At 35.4% G+C, this 19,054-nt stretch overlaps 2 protein-coding genes across 3 annotated transcripts in view; one reads left to right on the top strand and one right to left on the bottom strand.

The window, feature by feature from the left end:
• LOC101740875 (actin-histidine N-methyltransferase) overlaps positions 1–19,054 on the bottom strand; it is a 30,436-nt gene that overhangs the window by 8,946 nt on the left and 2,436 nt on the right. For both annotated transcript variants that reach the window (XM_004928245.4, XM_012692197.3), the window contains exons 3-4: positions 18,710–18,798; positions 17,921–18,060 (exon numbers count right to left, since the gene is read on the bottom strand). In XM_004928245.4, coding sequence (XP_004928302.1) covers positions 17,921–18,060; positions 18,710–18,798 — 229 coding nt within the window. The remainder of the gene's footprint in view (positions 1–17,920; positions 18,061–18,709; positions 18,799–19,054) is intronic.
• Positions 6,854–17,334, top strand: LOC101740736 (uncharacterized). The gene is made up of 5 exons (XM_004928244.4): positions 6,854–7,555; positions 13,710–14,453; positions 14,734–15,952; positions 16,033–16,596; positions 16,671–17,334. Exons 1-5 carry the CDS (start codon positions 7,409–7,411, stop codon positions 17,165–17,167), a joined length of 3,171 nt encoding a protein of 1,056 aa, XP_004928301.2. The 5' UTR covers positions 6,854–7,408; the 3' UTR covers positions 17,168–17,334.

The raw sequence follows: 19,054 nt of genomic DNA, 5'->3' as shown, positions 1-19,054 counted from the left end.
GGCTCAAATCGGAAGTGTCGTTAACACTGGCCCTAGCAAGAGCAATACTTCGCAGAATCTACCATCGGATCGGAAACGCCACCCACTGAGAAGATCCGGCGAGAAACTCAGTGGGCTGGGGACAGGTCACCGGAGAATGGGTAAAAGAGTTCTTTAGATTTTTTGCACAATACAAACATACTTCCGTCGCCAGCCTACCTTAACTGGTAGCGTTGTGATCCCGCATGGGTAAGTAACTAACTATCAATAAACATGTACACATAATTTCTTGTTTTGATGTTATATTTAAATTAGATGTTCTAAAAGTAAACGTGCGATAATTTAGCAAAGGAATGTTTAACTTTAAGGGCTCTACGCTGTAATTGTGGATTGCAGACAGTCGATCAAACGGCCCATCTGGTGGTGAGTGGTTACGGTCGTCCACGGACATCAGCAATACCAGTTACATATTCAAGCCGCTGCCTACCGGTGGTTAAAAATTAAAAAAAAATATTAAAAAATACTTAAACACGTAAACGATAAATGCTTTTAAATAATAAGAAAACAATAGCTGTTCGTATTTTGTTACGTAAATAATATCATCGCAACAAACACGTGTAGTATAATCAAGTTTAAAACAAAAGTTGGACTATTACGACGTAGATTCATTCTCATAATTTACGTAAACGCCCACGTTTGCTATTACTACGAACAGCCAATTGTTACTATAAATGTTTTGTTAACGAGAAGGACGTGTTTGTCACTAATTGTCAACTACGGACGTGCCTATACGCACTTTCACAATTTAGCAGTGAATGGTTCGACTGCGTCAATAAACATTTTACCGGTTTACATAACTTAAATGCAAAATAATAAACATTGATATTAAGTTTAATTTTATATTATTCAATTATACAGTTATAACATAATAGTGATAAGTTACAGAGAATCTATTATATAAATATTACTATCAGCTTGATCGTAAATATTTATTAGATATATATATAATGTATTATTTTATTCACATCAAAATAAAGTTTAGCCTAGTAAAACTATAGCACAAACTGAGTTGCTCTATAAAGAGAAACAACATTTAAAGCTATTGCTTCACCAGTTTTTATGTTGTTTTTATATATTTCTATTGTTTCTAATGTTCCTTCTTATAATGTTTTAATATTCAAATTACAATTTATATCACCTTTATATTAACCTCTTTTAAGATTTATGTCATAAATCATATCAATAATAAATTAGCTTGTGTTTTGTTTAATTAATATTAAAATTTGTTCGTCACACCATTGTTTTAGATAGATGACGAAATAACACAAGAAAAATGTTTTATATTACGTAAAATATCTTATAACGAGTATTACCCACACCGCAAAGACGGATTGTGGTTTCCTAATCACTGGAAAATACACAAGAAACACGAAAGTTATTACAAAATACTGCACAATAATAAGATTAGTTTGTCTGCCTAATAAACTTTCGAAATTCATATTTATACGATAAAAAAGGCTCTTATAAGGATTTGCGTATGTAATTAGAGAATGCATAATATTATTTGTTGAACGAGATTATCCTAATCGAGGAACTCATTTCACGTAACTTCTCAAAAATAAATCATAACTATAATAGCTTTGTAGTATTTTTAATGATTATTATTTATGTCGTGACGTCGAACGTAAATGCCCTAATATCTTGTATATCTATATAAATAAAAATGAATTACTGTTCGTTAGTCTCGCAAAAACTCGAGAACGGCTGGACCGATTTGGCTAATTTTGGTCTGGAATTATTTGTGGAAGACCAGAGAAGGTTTAAAAGGTAGATAAATATGAAAATACTCGAAATTAAATAAAAATAACATATTTGTTTTTCCTTTGATGTGTCCCACGTCGGACGGATTCCTTTCGTTTGTTTTAAGTTTATTTTATACAAAAGTTTAGGTCTTTTATTTATAGATTAAGGCACTAGGAGGTCTGCCGGGTTAGCTAGTACTTTAATATTTTTTATTTTAAACAATACTCTTAATAATAATAAGACTTATTTAAGCTTACAGAGGAACATCTGATTTTTCTAGGATACTAATCCAAACATATACTGCGATTGCCATTTGTTTTTTTAAATTGAGCAATTGTCTCACAACACGTCATACCAACAGTAAAAGCTGTATTCTAGGTATCTTCGTTTTGAGTTTAATTAAATGAGCCTGCACGTATGATATTACGTGTTTAAGATGACAGATAAAAGCGAGAGTCCGTGAGAGTTCAGATGCAACAATAAACTATACAAACGAGGTGGGATCGAATCGTTTACATGTACCATTGTTTTAAACGCGTTTCAATTGTAATAGGTCTTTTTTTATTGCTTAGATGGGTGGACGAGCTCACAGCCCACCTGGTGTTAAGTGGTTACTGGAGCCCATAGACATCCACAACGTAAATGCGCCACCCACCTTGAGATGTAAGTTCTAAGGTCTCAGTATAGTTACAACCGCTGCCCCACCCTTCAAACCGAAACGCATTACTGCTTCCCGGCAGAAATAGGCAGGGCGGTGGTATCCACCCGCGCGGACTCACAAGAGGTCCTACCACCAGCTCGCTTGATTTAGAATCAAAGTTCTTGCCAATTATTTAGTTAGAGATAAGCGTTATTGAATTGCAATGACTACAACTTTCTTTTACAATTTTATTACGTTGGCGGGTGAAAGAGTTTATGGTTCATCCGTTGTTAAGTTACGGGAGCTCATAGTCGTCATAACGTGATTGCCGTCGTGAAAGTGGGCCTCGGGATATGAGGTCGCCTTAATTATAGTCTATAGACAGAATGGCGGCACCTGCCCCTGCGGACCTACAATACGTACTGCCCCTAGTAAAAACATAGTGGAGAATAGGGATGCTCGATGATCATCGATATTAAAACATAAAACATCGATGTTTTGACATCGATATTGCATTATATAAAATATCGTAACATCGATGTCACGGACATATATCAAAATTCTGCTGGCTGGTTCAACCCTATATTAACAGCGCAATAGGTTATAACGTTCTGCGCTTTCCAAGTTATTATTTTTACAATCAATTAACAAAAAAATATTGGAACTTATAACGTGTACCTATGCCCTGATATCTTCAATTTATTTTACATTTTGTTGAATTATAAAAACGTTGTGATTTTATGGTTGTTTTATTAATTGATCAATGTATGCAAAAAATATCGATGTTGGCTGACATCGATATTTTGTGCTTAATAAAACATCGATATGTTCTGCTATCGATGTCATTATCGGTGCCAAGTTTTTCCAACATCGAACATCCCTAGTAGAGAACCACCTACTACAAGATTGAAAGATGGCTAGCAGAAACTGCGAGCAAACCGAACGTCATAATCTCTATTAAAAATAACACATTCGTTCTGTTTGAGATTACACAATGGCTCTTACAAAAGGCTATAAGAAAACATGTATGTAAGAAGCGAACGAGCAAGAAGGCGTGAAAATGTGGATTCATTATTCGTCACGATGATAATCAAAAAGAGAACCTTTCAAAAGTGCGTACTTGCAACATCAACTGTTTGCATAAAAGAAATTCATTAGTCATTTAATTGTGCAAAACGACAGGAGCATGTCTGTATTACGACACTTAATACGCCATCTATAGTGAAAATTTAGTATCTATATATTAATAAGTGAAGCAAAAAGTTTGTATCCCTTTTTACGAAAATTGCGCGGACGGAGGAGTATAAAATTTCCTACACTTATAGAGAATATAGCGAAGGAGTCCCGAATGGTATTTTATTTTAAATTATGCATTAATAATACATTAAATCAATAAAAAAAACGTTACACACACTACCATGTATTTGACACACACGCATAAGAATACTCTATGTTTATTGTCAAACTTTTGTTGCTCTGTTAGTCTGTGATCAAATTGAGAATAGGTTAATATTGTTTATTTGTGTATAGTGTAGTCTTGGCGAAATCTGTGATTATAGAAGTATATAAGTCTTTGACAATAGAACCATAATAAAGTTCAAACTTATAATTTCAATTAATTATAGTCGAATTTCGACTACTGCGGGACCACTTCTCAATATTAAAGCAAAACTATTCTAAATTTATTGCAACCTAATAATGTTTATTGGTGGCCTGGAAAACCGATTTTAGCTATAAAACAGGCTATGTACTTTATATTCTTAGCTTTATTTTGTACGGTCTTAAAAAGTCGTTAACATATTTAATATGTTATTATTTAGAACAGTATAGTTCTAAAGCCATCAGGAATAATAAAATACAAATTATGAAACGTTATATAAAACGTAAAAATAGTTTTAATTATTTTATGTTCTTAAGTATGTTTGCTTTATTCTAACGTTTAACGGTAGGCAGCGGCTTGGCTCTGCCCCTAGCATTGCTGAAGTCCATGGGCGACGGTAACCACTCACCATCAGGTGGGCCGTATGCTCGTCTGCCTACAAGGGCAATAAATTTTTTTATCTAAAATTGTTGAACGGTAAAAGCAAGCAATGATTGAAAAGGGTGATTGCTTGGATGATTCTTACGTCCCGCTCTATCAAGAGTTCCGAGATTGATTCAGCATGGTTTTTAAAGCATCTTCGTGGACATGATAGGAAGTATGTTCACGAATGTTCAAGGTTATTCATGTATTTTATTCAGTTTCAATGACGACATCGTGAATACTAAGTTCGGAAAAAAAAACAAATGACAGTAGTTTGTGGATCAGTGTCGAGTTTACAATCTGTTGTATGATGGGCACGCGTGGTCTTACTGAGCCGCGAACGCGTAACCACGCCTATTAACCCTACTAACACGTAATTACGGATCCTCCCGATCCATTAACGGTGCTTTTAGGTACCTCAAGCACCGATCACCGTCCTCGCCGAACCCGTCGCTTGCGACGAAGGGCTCGACGAGTAAATTAACTCATAGACACAGCCCACTGAGTTTCTCACCGGATCTTCTCAGTGGGTCACGTTTCCGACCCGGTGGTAGATTCTGCAAAGCACTGCTCTTGCTAGGGACCCGTGAGCTCACCTACACATCAAGAAGCTGAAATAACCTCTCAATGGTATCAGCATAGGTAGGAAAAAAAATTACACTAAACATCTCGCACCAACTTGAATAAGTCAAAAGTCATCCATATTTGGGTTAGTTATCTAACGTCAATTTCTGTTTTTATTTTACAATCAAGTTTATTTTGTTGAAGCCAATAAAAATATATCACGTAATTTAATCATCATCATATACATACATAGGTGAGCTGAAGTATTTCATTGTACTCGATATTCAGTCGCACACACGGAAACAACATACATATTTCGTTCGTTGTTATGCAATTTTATTATTCATTAATTCAGATGTTTAATATATTGAATGTTCTCTTAATTGTAACAAGCTGAGTTTAATCGATACGATTGTGCAAAACAGGAAGTGATTTCATGTTAAACAACGTTGAAAAATATTAAGAATTTTACCGGATATTGATTCTGTGTTCTATTTATTGAACTAAAGCGATTGGTAACAACTGAGTTTGGAGCTGGATATATTTTTATTCCCACACAGTGAACAGCCGTATCAGTATAGGTACCAATATAGAGCATATCTTTGCCGCAAAAGATATGTTAAAGTGGGTTTCACGTTATGTCAGAGGTTTTTGGTACCACTTAACACCGGGTGGTCCGTGAGCTCATATGCATATCTTGCTCAGTAAAGAGGGCCTTTCATAAGGTTATCTGTGCTTTTAACAACATTTTCACTGTATTTACGGTGATATCCGTGTTTTATTAAGAGAATTGGGATACGACGAAAACTTTCAGTTCTGAGTGCAAGCAACACAGGAAGTAGGGGACAAAAACTTTTTTACTTAATTAAATACAATCGATTTGTAAAGCGATAATGGTAATACGCGCGTGTAACGACATTCCTTGTCGGTGGCGACGCGGCTCGTAAGCGCATTCCGTTTCACATGATACGGAGATATACCATCGTCTTCAAAGTAGAGAAGGTATTGGAAGTAGTAGTAGAAGAGTTTTTTAACAATTTGACTGCCGTGTAGCTCAAAGGTACCCTACGCGGCGTACTGAAGTAATTATATCGATTTCTCTTACTATGGCGTTTGTATTGCTTAACTTTGCCTTGTTTTTTACTGGTGGTAGGACCTCTAGGTGAGTCCGCACGGGTAGGTACCACCTGCCTATTTCTGCTGAGATAGTAATGCGTTTCGGTTTGAAGGGTGGGGCAGCTGTTGTAACTATACTGAGACCTTAGAACTTATATCTCAAGGTGATTGGTGCATTTATGTTTTAGATGTATATGGGCTCCAGTAACCATTTAACACCAGGTGGGCTGTCAGCTCGTCCACCCATCTAATTCTATCTGTTTGTTAATGTACGTTTTAGTCTTTTAGGTCTGTTAGAAATCGATGAATTCTCTGTATCTTCGGATCATCTCTCTGTAAGTCTACCAGATATTCCGGGCGCCTCAGTAAAAGAATTCGTCAAAATTACTTCAATGCGACACGTAGGGCACCAGTTATCTACATAGCAGTCAAAGGGTTTGCAAAGAATTTGAAAATCGAGGCACTGACTCGAAATATTCAGTGCTCTCACCACTGCCATACCTAAAGCAATTTATGCGTTAAATAGGTAGGTATTAAAACTTTTAGAATATAATTCAAAATAATTTAAAAAGTTTTAGAAATGAAAAAAAAATATTCAAAGACGAAACGAATAAATCTCTTGAATTTTTACATGTATACATTCCTGATTTCCTAATCACCATAAAATAGCAGATGTAAGCTTCAATACTATTTACGTATTGAAAATCACGTATATCGTTCACGATTATAAAAAGCATACGTCCACACGTACACAATCCGTTCGAAAAAAAAAAAACAAAATAAAGGTGTATCATTACTCGGCGTGTCGCATGCTATATTGCTTGGCTTGAAAGAGTCGAAAGCGCAAAGTCGCCGCGGACTAACGTGCGCAGGCTAATCGCTACTTTCAAATTAAATTGAAAGAAAGAAAAAAAAAAACGCAAAACATTCTTGTTCAAAAATTCAATTTACGAACGTAATGCCGGCACGTTTGTAAACATGACGTGAAAACAATTGAATGGTTGGCCATTCGAATCGATAATTTGAAAAAGAAAGAAACAAAATTTTCACGGAGCACTGCTTCAGCTTTTGCTTTAACGTTTTCTTTTTCCCGCTTCAATTCTTCGATACAGTGACTTGTGTTTTCCGTTCTGTATTTTGATAACCACAACAATTAAAAATTTTAATATTACGATTTAGAGTGAGCATTTTAAAGTTGGTGCAGTGTGTAGATTTTTCTTTTTCCATTTCAACGTGCTGCGTGGGCGCGTAAAAAATTTAAAAAACAATTTCTTTATTATAATATGGGTATTATATGGAGATACACCATGCCGTTGTTGAGCACGCTGGCTGCTTTAGTGATAATTGTGCATTCCGCGGAGGAAGACTTGGAGTACCGACAGGATTTACGACCATTGATTTTGGACAGCGGAACCCCGATTTCCGAGAAGGTAATTGTTGTCTTCTTCAATTGTACTTTTTTTGTATTTAATGTATCGCACTGTCTATTTCTTTTTTGGTGTACAATAAAGAATACCCTCTCTCTCTCTCAGTAATCCCAATCGTCTTGTGGTATGTTTTTTAACAAATATAACAGAAGACCGATTTCAATTCGGATGCTAATTTAAATAGTCCCGTTATTATTTATTTGTATAATAGAATTACGTCTAAAGTAATTAAACTTAGATTTTGTTACCTATAGCACATATATTAGGTAGTATAATAGGTATATAGATACTTGTTACGGATACGAGATCTGGTCGGGTTAGAAACTAGTGTGCCTTAGAAAATATGGGAGTTTCTTGTTGTAAGTAGAGCATGCTGTCGGTAGTACCTAATTGTACTAATTAGAAAATCAACCTAGATTTTAAAAAAAACGCTTACAAACCGCACCTCGTATGCGTAACGAAACACAATTTGATATTATAATACAATATTTTAATGTGGAACTAGGTCTTCTTTGCAATTCTAATTTTATTAGATGATGTTCTAATTACATAAGTATATTTTTATCGAAAGTTTAAGCAACACAATTGGTATCTCTATTTGCTATAAATAGTTTTATGGTTCCATTTTTCTCCGATATATATTTGATATCTTATTTATAACTTTAATGGAGTTCCAAGTATTAAAAATTGAAATTGATGTTGTCTACAAAGCATCTAGTGGGTTTTAATTAGAATTTATAAAAGTACAACATTTGGTTACAACTTCTTTTTTTTTTCAATGAGTTATTACTGGTGTCCCAGAGGCCTTTCCAGTTTCACCAGGACAGGTGGGCGAGCAAAGGCTCAGCCAGGAGGGGTGGGATTTGCTAACAGCTGCCCGAGCGCCTCTGAAGGAAATCTAACAACTCAAGAGCAGCTGCTTCGCGAATGAATGTAATAGCGGATCGGAATCGCGACCCGCTGAGAAGATCCGGCGAGAAACTCAGCGGACTGATGCATGGGCTAGGTTGTACGTCGAACTCTTTGTCGAGTTCGACGAGTGCAGTTACCGGGGTCTCTAAGCCTACTCCTAGTGTTAGAGAGTAAAGTATGCTTTCATTGTACACAAACGAATACACAAATGCAAAACATTACATAGAAAAATACAATGGGCGATCTTATCGTTCTTTCAGACAATCGCCATGTGAACAAGAACCAACTCAGGAAAGATATTAATCGGGGTATTCGTATCGATTGAAAAAACACATATACATAAATATCAACAATATATGTAATGATAATATTACTACATAATTTACACATAAAAATGAATAAAAATTACAATTTACATAAATACCTATGTAACATTTTAAATTAAATTATAATTAGGTTCCGTAGGTAGGAAATGTTGTGATCCCGCATAGGTTCTTTCCAGTTTTGGGCCTTTGTCTGGCAGCGAGCGGAAGAAAATTGGAATTCATAAATATTTTATATAAGGTTTTATTATTCTAAAAATATGATTGACGACTCAGTTCATACATATTTATCACGTCATCTCGGATCCTCCCGATCCACTAACGGTTCTTTTAGGTACTTCAAGCACCGGTCACCGTTCTCGTCGAACCCGTCGCTTGCGACGAGGACTCCACGAGTAAATTAATTCTCAGACACAGCCCACTGAGTTTCTCGCCGGATCTTCTCAGTGGGTCGCGTTTCCGATCCGGTGGTAGATTCTGCGAAGCACGGCTCTTGCTAGGGTTCGTGTTAGCAACGTCATCAGGTTTGAGCCCCGTGAGCTCACCTACTAGCCACGGTTACGCTGAAATAGCCCCTAAGGCTATCAGCTTAGGTATATTTCATACGCAACTTTACGTGTACTCGATTAAATATTAGATCTATTACTACTAATACATTACATTAGTAATACGTAATATTTAAATTTTTGCAATTTTTTGGTAATGTGAGCGCGTATGGCTAGGTGTCACCATCTTGCCTATTTTCACCGCAAAGCTATTTAAGCGTTTCGGTTTGAAGGGTAGGAAAGCTTATATCGGCTTAAATTAAAATGGCTTCAACCTACCCTCGCTAAGCGAGGGGCTGCTTTTAGGTCGTCACATTTATAGGCTTTGGTAATCACTTACCATTAGGTGAATGGTGAACCCGTTTACTCATGAAAGCCATTTAAAAAAAACTTTCATTTTATGTCTTCGTCGCTTCTCATTGACCATTCAGTTAAAACGAATTTAATAAAGAAGTGAAATTACATCGGAGTTCAATGTCTGGTGTTTAAATGTAAATTACGCCGGTGAGTTAGGCACGCGTCGCCGGGCCGTGGTATTATGTGAAAATTTACAATGGTGACTTCGTTTCCACTGGTTTTATTACTAATTACAGAGTTATTGATTCATGCCAACGTTGATAATGGATGATTCGTATAATAGCTTCAACCGAGCAGTCACTTTACAGAAGATTAAGAACATACTAATATTGTTGTTGTTTTAATTTGTTAGAACAAAAAATATACACAAAAGAGTACTGTTGTAGATTAATTGTGCCGCTAAGTGGATAGTTAAACAAACGGGTCACATGCTGTTAAGTTATATAATAAAATTTCTTTAACGAACGGCACTGCGGATCTTTAACTAGGAATATGTCTAGCACTCTTCTATGGGGCTATTTATGGCCGGATAGAAAACCTCTATGCGTTTCTACCATTCATCCGATTGTCATGAAATTTGCTGCTGTCATTCTAAGGCAGGTTTGTGTCTTAGTACCATCAACGTACTGTTATACGGAATTGAGAAATGATCTTTTTAAAATATATTTTATTGATGAAATAAACATACAAAGATTTATGACGACAATGACGGCAATCGTGCCGTGTGGAATTAGGAATAGGACTGACTGGATAGGGAGGGGATTGTTCTCTAATAAAGGATCATAAGTGCTGATGCTATTCGGGAAAGGTGACGATGGAAGCAAAGCTAATAACCAGAGGGTATTATAACAGTACGATAGATAGCGAACGAGGAGAAGAAATCGATGTTACTCATGTAATTAACGATAGTTACAGCGTGACCTGGTTTCATTAGTGGTCAATAAAACTCGATTTTATAGACAAAACCAAAAGCAAAATTGGAATAGTGAATTGACATTGTCACTAAACGTTATTTATTTATTGATTTATTAGGCACATAATACACGTCACAAGCTAAAGAGATACACAAAAAGAAACAAAATCTGGCTTGCAACATAAGCTATGTGCGCACGACTAAACAAGACATAGTGCTGAATTTGTACACAACTATACGACAAAATTTGTTGTTAAAGTTATTGATACAATGAAACCGCAAATGTTTTTGCATATCAGTGCAGTACCTACACGTATGTTTACTGTAATTTAAGGTCGAAGCAAACCGGTTAACACTTTCAACTTTTCTCTCGATAATATCATGTACTGTATGTTTTGTAATGCCTTTCATCTTCGATGCTTATGATATAATACTATTTAAAAGCTTATATTCGCATCGCTACTATTTTAGTGACTACTAGCTGACCCGGCAGACTTCGTAGTGCTTCAATCGATAAATAAAAGACCTAAACTTTTGTATAAAATAAACTTAAAACAAACAAAAGGAATCCGTCCGACGGGGGGGACATCAAAGGAAAAACAAAAATGTTATTTTTATTTAATTCCGAGCATTTTCATATTTATTTACCTTTTAAGCCTTCTCTGGACTTTCACAAATAATTCAAGACCAAAATTAGCCAAGTCGGTCCAGCCGTTTTCGAGTTTTAGCGAGACTAACGAACAGCAATTCATTTTTATTTATATAGATAATCTGAACTAACATAAGGATACAATTTCTATTTCCTTTACGACAAATTCGCATTTTTTTATTCGGTTATAATCTCCAACAGCAAAAAAAAGATAGTTTTGGCTTGGAATCTATACTAATATTATAAAGAGGAAAGATTTGATTGTTTGTTTGTTTCGAATAGGCTCCGAAACTACTGGACCGATTTGAAAAATTTTTTTTCTATTAGAAGCCGACATTGTCCCTGATGAACATAGGCTACTTTTTTTTTATTTTTTTTTTTTTTTTGGTTTCATGTGTGTTTTAATGTTCCGAAGCGAAGCGAGGGCGGGTCGCTAGTATTTTATACGTTTGTAAAGATAATTAAAATGGAATGGGATAAATGCTTTTAAATAAGCATGTCTTAGATGAGGGGGAGAGGAGAGGAATTGATAATCGCGAGCGCTGTGACTATGTTAGTATTTCAAATCTCGCAAGCGAGTACCAAGTTTCTTACGAGTACACTTACATAACACATCTTTATGACTCCCCCCATAAAGTGATTAAATCGTATAATAAAAATAGAATAAAAAAAAGTATAATTACTTGTAGCAGAAGCGTATCGTGAGCGAGCAGGGGTAACTACCACAATTTCGCACGTCATTTCGGATCCTTCCGAGGCTCCCGATCCACTAACGGTGTTTTTAGGTACCTCAAGTACCGGTCCCCGTTTTCGTCGAACCCGTCGCGAAAGGGTTCGGCGAGTAAATTAACTCATAGACACAGCCCACTGAGTTTCTCGGCGGATCTTTTCAGTGGGTCGCATTTCTGATCCGGTGGTAGATTCTGCGAAGTACGGCTCCTGCTAGGGCTAGTGTTAGCAACGTCCTCTGGTTAGAGCCTCGTGAGCTCGCCTAACCGCTCGGTACGCTGGAATACTCTCTCAAGGCTGCCAGCTTAGGTAGGAAAAAAAACCACCATCTGGCCTCAGCCGCGAAACAGTTATGCGTTACCGATATGAAGGACTGGACAGCAGTTGCATCTAGCCCACTGAGTTTCTCGCCGGATCTTCTCAGCGGGTCGCGTTTCCGATCCGGTGGTAGATCCTGCGAAGCACTGCTCTTGCTAGGGTGAGTGTTAGCATCACTCCGGTTTGAGCCCCGTGAGCTCACCTACCAGTTAAGATTACGCTGAAATAGCCTCTCAAGGCTATTAGCTTAGGTAGGAAAAAAAAAGTTGCGTATTAAGACTAAAACTTCGACCTTAAGTCCTAAGATAGGTAGTCACAGGCAAACTTTTAGCACTTAAGGTCATCCTTGCTCTATCTACGTAATAATAAAAGTTGAATCGAAAAATTTGTATTTGTATTCAGTGTTTTTTTTTTTGAACGGAAATGCTGGCGTTAAATCAAATCACTTTCGTATTAAATTCTATATAATATGAAATTACGTCATCAACAACTCTACGATTGTAAACCGGCTCTATGATAATTTAAAGAATCGTCGTATATTTAAAACGTTTGCTATTTATAACATTCCCACATTACATTCACATGAATGTTTTTTTATTTTTTTTTATGAATACGCCATTGTTGTGTTGAGCTGAAAGTGTCGTTTTGGCTTTACGTAACCTACGGATTGTGTTAACACATCAAGAGATGAAAAAAAGAAGTTTGTTATACATTATTTCCACTGCTTGAGTAATAATTTGTATATTATGTTGATACGAAGCACGGCTCTTGCTAGGGTTCGTGTTAGCATCATCGTCAGGTTTGAGCCCCGTGAGCTCACCTACTAGTTACGGTTACGCTGGAATAGCCTCTCTAGGCTACCAGCTTAGGTAGGAAAAAAAAAGCATGCTTTACTCATGGCCAAAGCTATGCGTGGCATGTCCGCATGTGTCTATGTATGAACATGTATATATTAATCGTTAAATGGAAGGGCATACAATATTTATATTGTATAGCAAAGTCTTAATATAATGCGTGATCCATTCCTGAATTGTTTGACAAAATTTACAATAACGTGAACGAAGCTGCGAATACAGTACAATACATTTTCTATGTTTATAACATAATTGGTGTGACAAAAGTATTACTTATCCTATCTAGAGATGCAAAATCGATCAGTTTTGTAACATCTTATTCATATTCAAAAGTTATTGTTGCTGCATCCATAATTATATAATGACGATATACTCTTTCTCTTATCCAGCGTTTAATTTCGGCACCTAGACGATTATAAGCTACTGAGGATTTTTTAAGCATAAGAGAATGTTTTATTAGTCATTCAGTTAATCAATATATTCTTTATTATTATGGTTAATACATTTATGTTTTGAATGTTTTTAATACGTAATAACATTTTCCTTTTCTATTACAGCCATGGAGAGTTGTCGAAACAGAACCAAGCATTTTAAAATCAACACAAAGTCATGTATGGAACTATGAACAGCACGAGGAAACACCAAGAAGACGAAGGCCAAGACGTAAACGCAAAAGACGACCGTCACCTTCCGACGACTTAGTTCCAGAAGAAAGATACGTGTTCCCCGAAGAGCCACCTAGACCATACTTCGATTTAGATCAATCGTCGTACGTTACAACAGATGTACCAAAGAGAAGACGTAAAAAAATTGATCCTAGGCCAAGCGAATGGAGAGAAGAGGTCACAGAGGAGAGGCTATCAAAAAGACGAGGTTTGAGACGAAGAAGACCAACTTCGAGCACTTGGCCTGAATTCAATGAATACAATGCAGGTCCACCCGAAGAAGCACCAGTTGAAGTGGTCATTGAGCGAGACGAACCATTACATTCGGAAGATAAAATTATATCGGATAAACATCGAAATCGTTTTGTAAAAAAAGATAAAGGTGAAGTCAACGACGAAGACTTTGTACAGGAAGCAGCCGTAGAAAATAACGAATTCGTTCCCCAAATAGAAGAGGAAAAACATATAGATAGAAATAAGAAAAGAGATAACGAGCCAAACATAGAAGATAAGTTTTCATCAGAATTTTCATATGAAGTGGTACCTAGAGAAATCAAAACGCGACCGGTTGAAGAAACTTTGAGTAGAAGTGGACATCTTAGAAACAAATCACATGGAGTTGAAAATAAAAATAAGGTATAGCTATTTTTTTCTTTTTTTGTGTTTTTACTGGCTTAGATAAACAGGTGAGTATGGACCCTGTTTGTACGTGGTTACCTACAGAAGACAACATGAATGGCAAGGCCTAGTTTGAGACATAATTCAGAAGTAAAAGTAACAGTTTCAGAATTGATGTTACCTTTCATAATGAAAACAAGATCCATTCACTATTCGAATAACTTAATATTTTTTATAACTTAATGAACAACCTCTTAGGTTAATGGTCTAACACAACATTTCGCTATGCTGTTTACAGGAGACTTCAATAGATCCGATGACATTGAAAAGAATTATAAAACAATCAAACGGAACCAGTTTAAGTGAGGTGTTGCAACAACATAATTTGACATTGCTTGATCTACTTCGCGGGAACGAGAAGGCCTTAGCCATATTGAAGACAGAAAGCTCATCGGAAATCGAGCAACAAATCCAAACTGGAAATAAAAACGATGAAACCATAGTCAATGAAGATGCGATTAAAAATACACAAGATAACGAGAATAGTGAAGCCAACTCACAAGTTAGCACACATGAATCAACAGAGATTGTGGTGGAAAACAGTACTGCAACCACTGAAGTAAATCAAGAAGAGCAGCAACTAAAACTCGAAATATCCATTACTACCGAAGCACAGCCAGTAACTACTCATAGAGCTGTAACGATTCGTAGGTTCTCACCATTAATACGTAGAAAATTACGAATGCGACCTATGTTAAATGCAACAATCGTTAAAAATCATGTAAACAAAGATTTGATAGCGTTAAATGCAAGAAAATATGCTCTTCATAGAAGAAATTTTACGAAAACAAATGAATCTAAACATATTCTTCCTAAAAATACACATGTTTCACCCGATCCTACAACTGAGATTGATCATCCAACTACTACATTGGCATCGACAACTGAGGAAATACCAACGCAACAAGTATTTACTAAGTACGAAAATCATTTCATAAATTCTACAAACAGCATTACGCAAACTGAAAGTACTAGTACAGAAATGAATATACCGTTAAATACATTGTTTGACAATCAAATTGGATCTGAAGTTATTGTCCGGGTAGCTGAAAGTCCAACAGTTACACCATCTTACAAATATTCTAAAAATTCTTCTTTGGCTCGAAGACAATCTTTCAACAATAGACTAAAGAAAAAACGGCTACGTCAAAAAATTAACACAACTGAACTACCCGAAGAAGACTTTTTAAAGCATTTATTTTCCACGAGCAATGTATCCTTTGCGTCAGAATTTACAACGAGAACACAAACAACAAACCCTGCTGTAATGACTGAATATAAAGAAAAAGACATAGAGCTTGCAGATTTTATTACAACACGAAGTCCCAAAACTTCAAGTAATAGAATGAGGTCACCGATATTTTCAACAACGACTGAACTATCACCAGAAACTACGGAAAGTTTTACGGAAGAAACAGCCAAAGTCGAAATCGAAGAAATTTTGAACGACACTCAAAGTGTGTTTAATATCTTTTTATGTTTGGTTGTCTAATTTTACCATAATTCTTTGTATTAATAACATATTTTATATTTTCAGCGAGTGAACGATTATCAAAAATACTAATGGAAAGGAATATGTCTTTAAATGAATTAGTGGCACACCGAGAAAGAGGTTCAAGTCATGTCCATTTAGCTGATATTTTCCACAATGCTTCTAAAGAACCAAATCCGCCAGAACCATTTTTATCTAAATCTCTTATAGAACCAATTTCTAAAGAGACTTATCCTCTAAGAGCTATATTAGAAGCAAATTCACATGAAGCAACTGCAAAAACGACAACAGTCTATCCAAATTTAGCATCGAATCACGCCAACATTCCACTCGTTTTAGATTTCGGTAACAATGTTAACGAAAACGCTGAAAATATGGGTATAATGTCTTTGTTTCAAAATTTGACAAATGCTAACCTAATTAGTAAAAATGAACAATTTAAGAAGATCCCTGAAGGCATCAAACAGTTGAATGATACTGGGGAGACAGTAAGAGAAGGTCGGATCCTGACTGAAAGCAAAGAAGATAATATAGTGAATTGGAATCAAATATTTACAATGATGAGAAACAATTATGGAAATCAATCGAATGAACAGCATTTGCAAGAAGGTAGGCTCGTTTAATATTACATTTTTTAATAAGTTAATTTAATATAATTGTACTAATTGTTACATAATTTACAGAAACATCACCTGCACAGCCTAGTTTAAAACCTGTTTCAGAGGAAGACGTAGATGGCGATGGTTTGATTGTTCTAGAAGATTTGCAACATCTACGTGAGCTGACCGGCAATATTTCACCCGACTACCAAAGTTTCAGTTCTTTTGAGAGAACCGAATCGTCGCATGGAGGGCATGAGAGTATGTCGAGTCAAACGAAATCTGTGACAGTTGCTACTGCAAGCATAGCAGGATTAGGGATAGTATTATTTTTATTAACTTACGCTGTTTTTAAATGGAAGCATCAAAAATGTATGAATCATGGAAATTCTACTGTTTGCGATCAGAAGATACCTACACCGGTATTTGAATGCAGAAAAATTCAAAGAAACTCGAGCAGTACCCGGAGTGTCAGTCCAATGCTTTCATCAAATATTTACACATTGAATACATTGGATTCTCGTAACGGAAAAGAATCTCCGGAGTACATGTGGGATTCACTGAGAAAGCCTTTTCAATAATTAATTTCTTAATCTATTAAATATTATGTTAGTATATTTAATTTAAAACTAGTGACCTGATTTATTTAAAGATCTGATAAACAAAGAAAATGATGTTTTTATTTTGTATTCAGATTAATGTAGTTCATGTTATCTTAATTTTCAGTATTAAATGTTTGGATTGTTTAGTTTTTTGTGTTTTCATTTATGAGAAGTATATACCTTAGGAGTTATTTAAGTCTTTTAAATAAAACGGATAGGAATAATACAACTTAGTACTATAGTAAATGGATTACTTAGTAAATAGAGAAGCAGGCCTTTAGTCATTTATATTAGATGAGTAGGTTCAGAATCATTTCAATTTTAAACAATTCAAAAATGAAAATTCTATACTATATTATAGATATTTATATTAAGGTTTCTTTATAATATTGTTAATTGGGTTTCTTTATGTTATTGATCTAAATATAAAAATCAAGATGTCCAGACTCTAAAAAAATTAAATGAAAGCAAATGGAAATAAATTTAAGAGATTTAAAAAAAAACATTACTTTTTTGATGCATGCATATAGCACCCTCACTACTATTACTATTTAATATATATTTTTAAGTTCTATGTTTCCTTTTCTTATTGATGCCAAAAATATTTGTCTGTGTTGAAAATGCAGTTAAAGAATAAATACTTTTTCCCAGATAGACTTTTTTAAACATATCTTATTCAATATACTGAAAGTACAATTGGTAGTTTTTTTTATTGAAATACTTGCAACTGACCTGTAACTATCAAAAGTGAAAACTTCTTGAAGTTTCTTCAGCACTGGTATATCGAGTGTGTGAATCTTTTTATAAAAGTATGCATACTGTCTGGCTATACTTCTGTAAAGTTTTAGTGATGATTCAAACACTGGCGATGGCTGTAACCACGAAACGATATTAATAGACATTGTAGAAGACAATTAATATACATTGTAGAAGACAATTAATATAATATATATTGTAGAAGACAATTAATATACATTGTAGAAGACAAAATTTACAATCTTAAACATCAGTGCATTTGAAGTCATCGTTTATCCTATAGGATAAGACGCCTGGAGCATTCGCATCACGCGATGCACCGGTGTTCGAATGCCGCAGGGCGGTACCAATTTTTCGAAGGAGATACGTACTTAACAAATGTTCGCAATTGACTTCCACGGTGAATAACATCGTCTAATACATATAAATCAAATCAGTAAAAATTATAATTTGCGTAATTACTGAGACTGCGTTGAGACTAATAATTATTAAACACAATGGATGTTGCGCTTAAGCCCACTGAGTTTCTCGCAGTATCTTCTCAGTGGGTCGCGTTTCCGATCCGGTGGTAGATTCTGCGAAGCACTCCTGTTGCTAGGGCCAGTGTTAGCAACACCTCCGGTTTGAGCCCCGAGAGCTCACCTACACGCTAGGGTAGCGCTGATATAGCTTCTCAAGGCTATCGGGATATGTAGCAAAATAAAAATACAAAAAAAGTTGCTCTCAAAAATTAATCAAATTTATATCATATTAGGTAATGCTTACTTTCAATAGTTCAAGTTCTTCAGATGTGTAGTATAAAATGGTAGAATATTTTTCAGGCAAAACCTCAATGTACGGCTTCCAGAATGAATCTGAAAATGTTTTTTGTTTAGTTATGAAATAAGAAACATCCATAGTAATATTTCAAATATTCAGCTATCTTAGAATCATGCTAATGCAATACAAATTTTGCATAATGCAAATAATACAAATTTTTTTCAGTAATCAAAATTAATGTTTTGTTACATTTCACCCATTTCTGAAGGAATGCGATCATGGGATATAGTTTAAAAGCAGGATTTCTATTGTCTCATAAAGATGAACTGATGTATTCACTTGGACTCCCAT

The sequence above is a fragment of the Bombyx mori genome, chromosome 18, assembly GCF_030269925.1.
Source record: "Bombyx mori chromosome 18, ASM3026992v2".
NCBI classification, from domain to species: domain Eukaryota; kingdom Metazoa; phylum Arthropoda; class Insecta; order Lepidoptera; family Bombycidae; genus Bombyx; species Bombyx mori.
The sequence above is the reverse complement of the archived record's forward strand: the minus strand, read 5'-3'. Positions and strand labels throughout refer to the sequence as shown.

What these genes read in the sequence shown, in the direction of transcription:
- LOC101740736 (XM_004928244.4), top strand. Translation starts at nt 7,409, where the DNA reads ATGGGTATTATATGGAGATACACCATGCCGTTGTTGAGCACGCTGGCT. An exon ending in AATTTTGAACGACACTCAAA is followed by an intron (nt 15,953 to 16,032) that starts GTGTGTTTAATA and finishes TTATATTTTCAG; the next exon opens with CGAGTGAACGATTATCAAAA. An exon ending in TGAACAGCATTTGCAAGAAG is followed by an intron (nt 16,597 to 16,670) that starts GTAGGCTCGTTT and finishes CATAATTTACAG; the next exon opens with AAACATCACCTGCACAGCCT.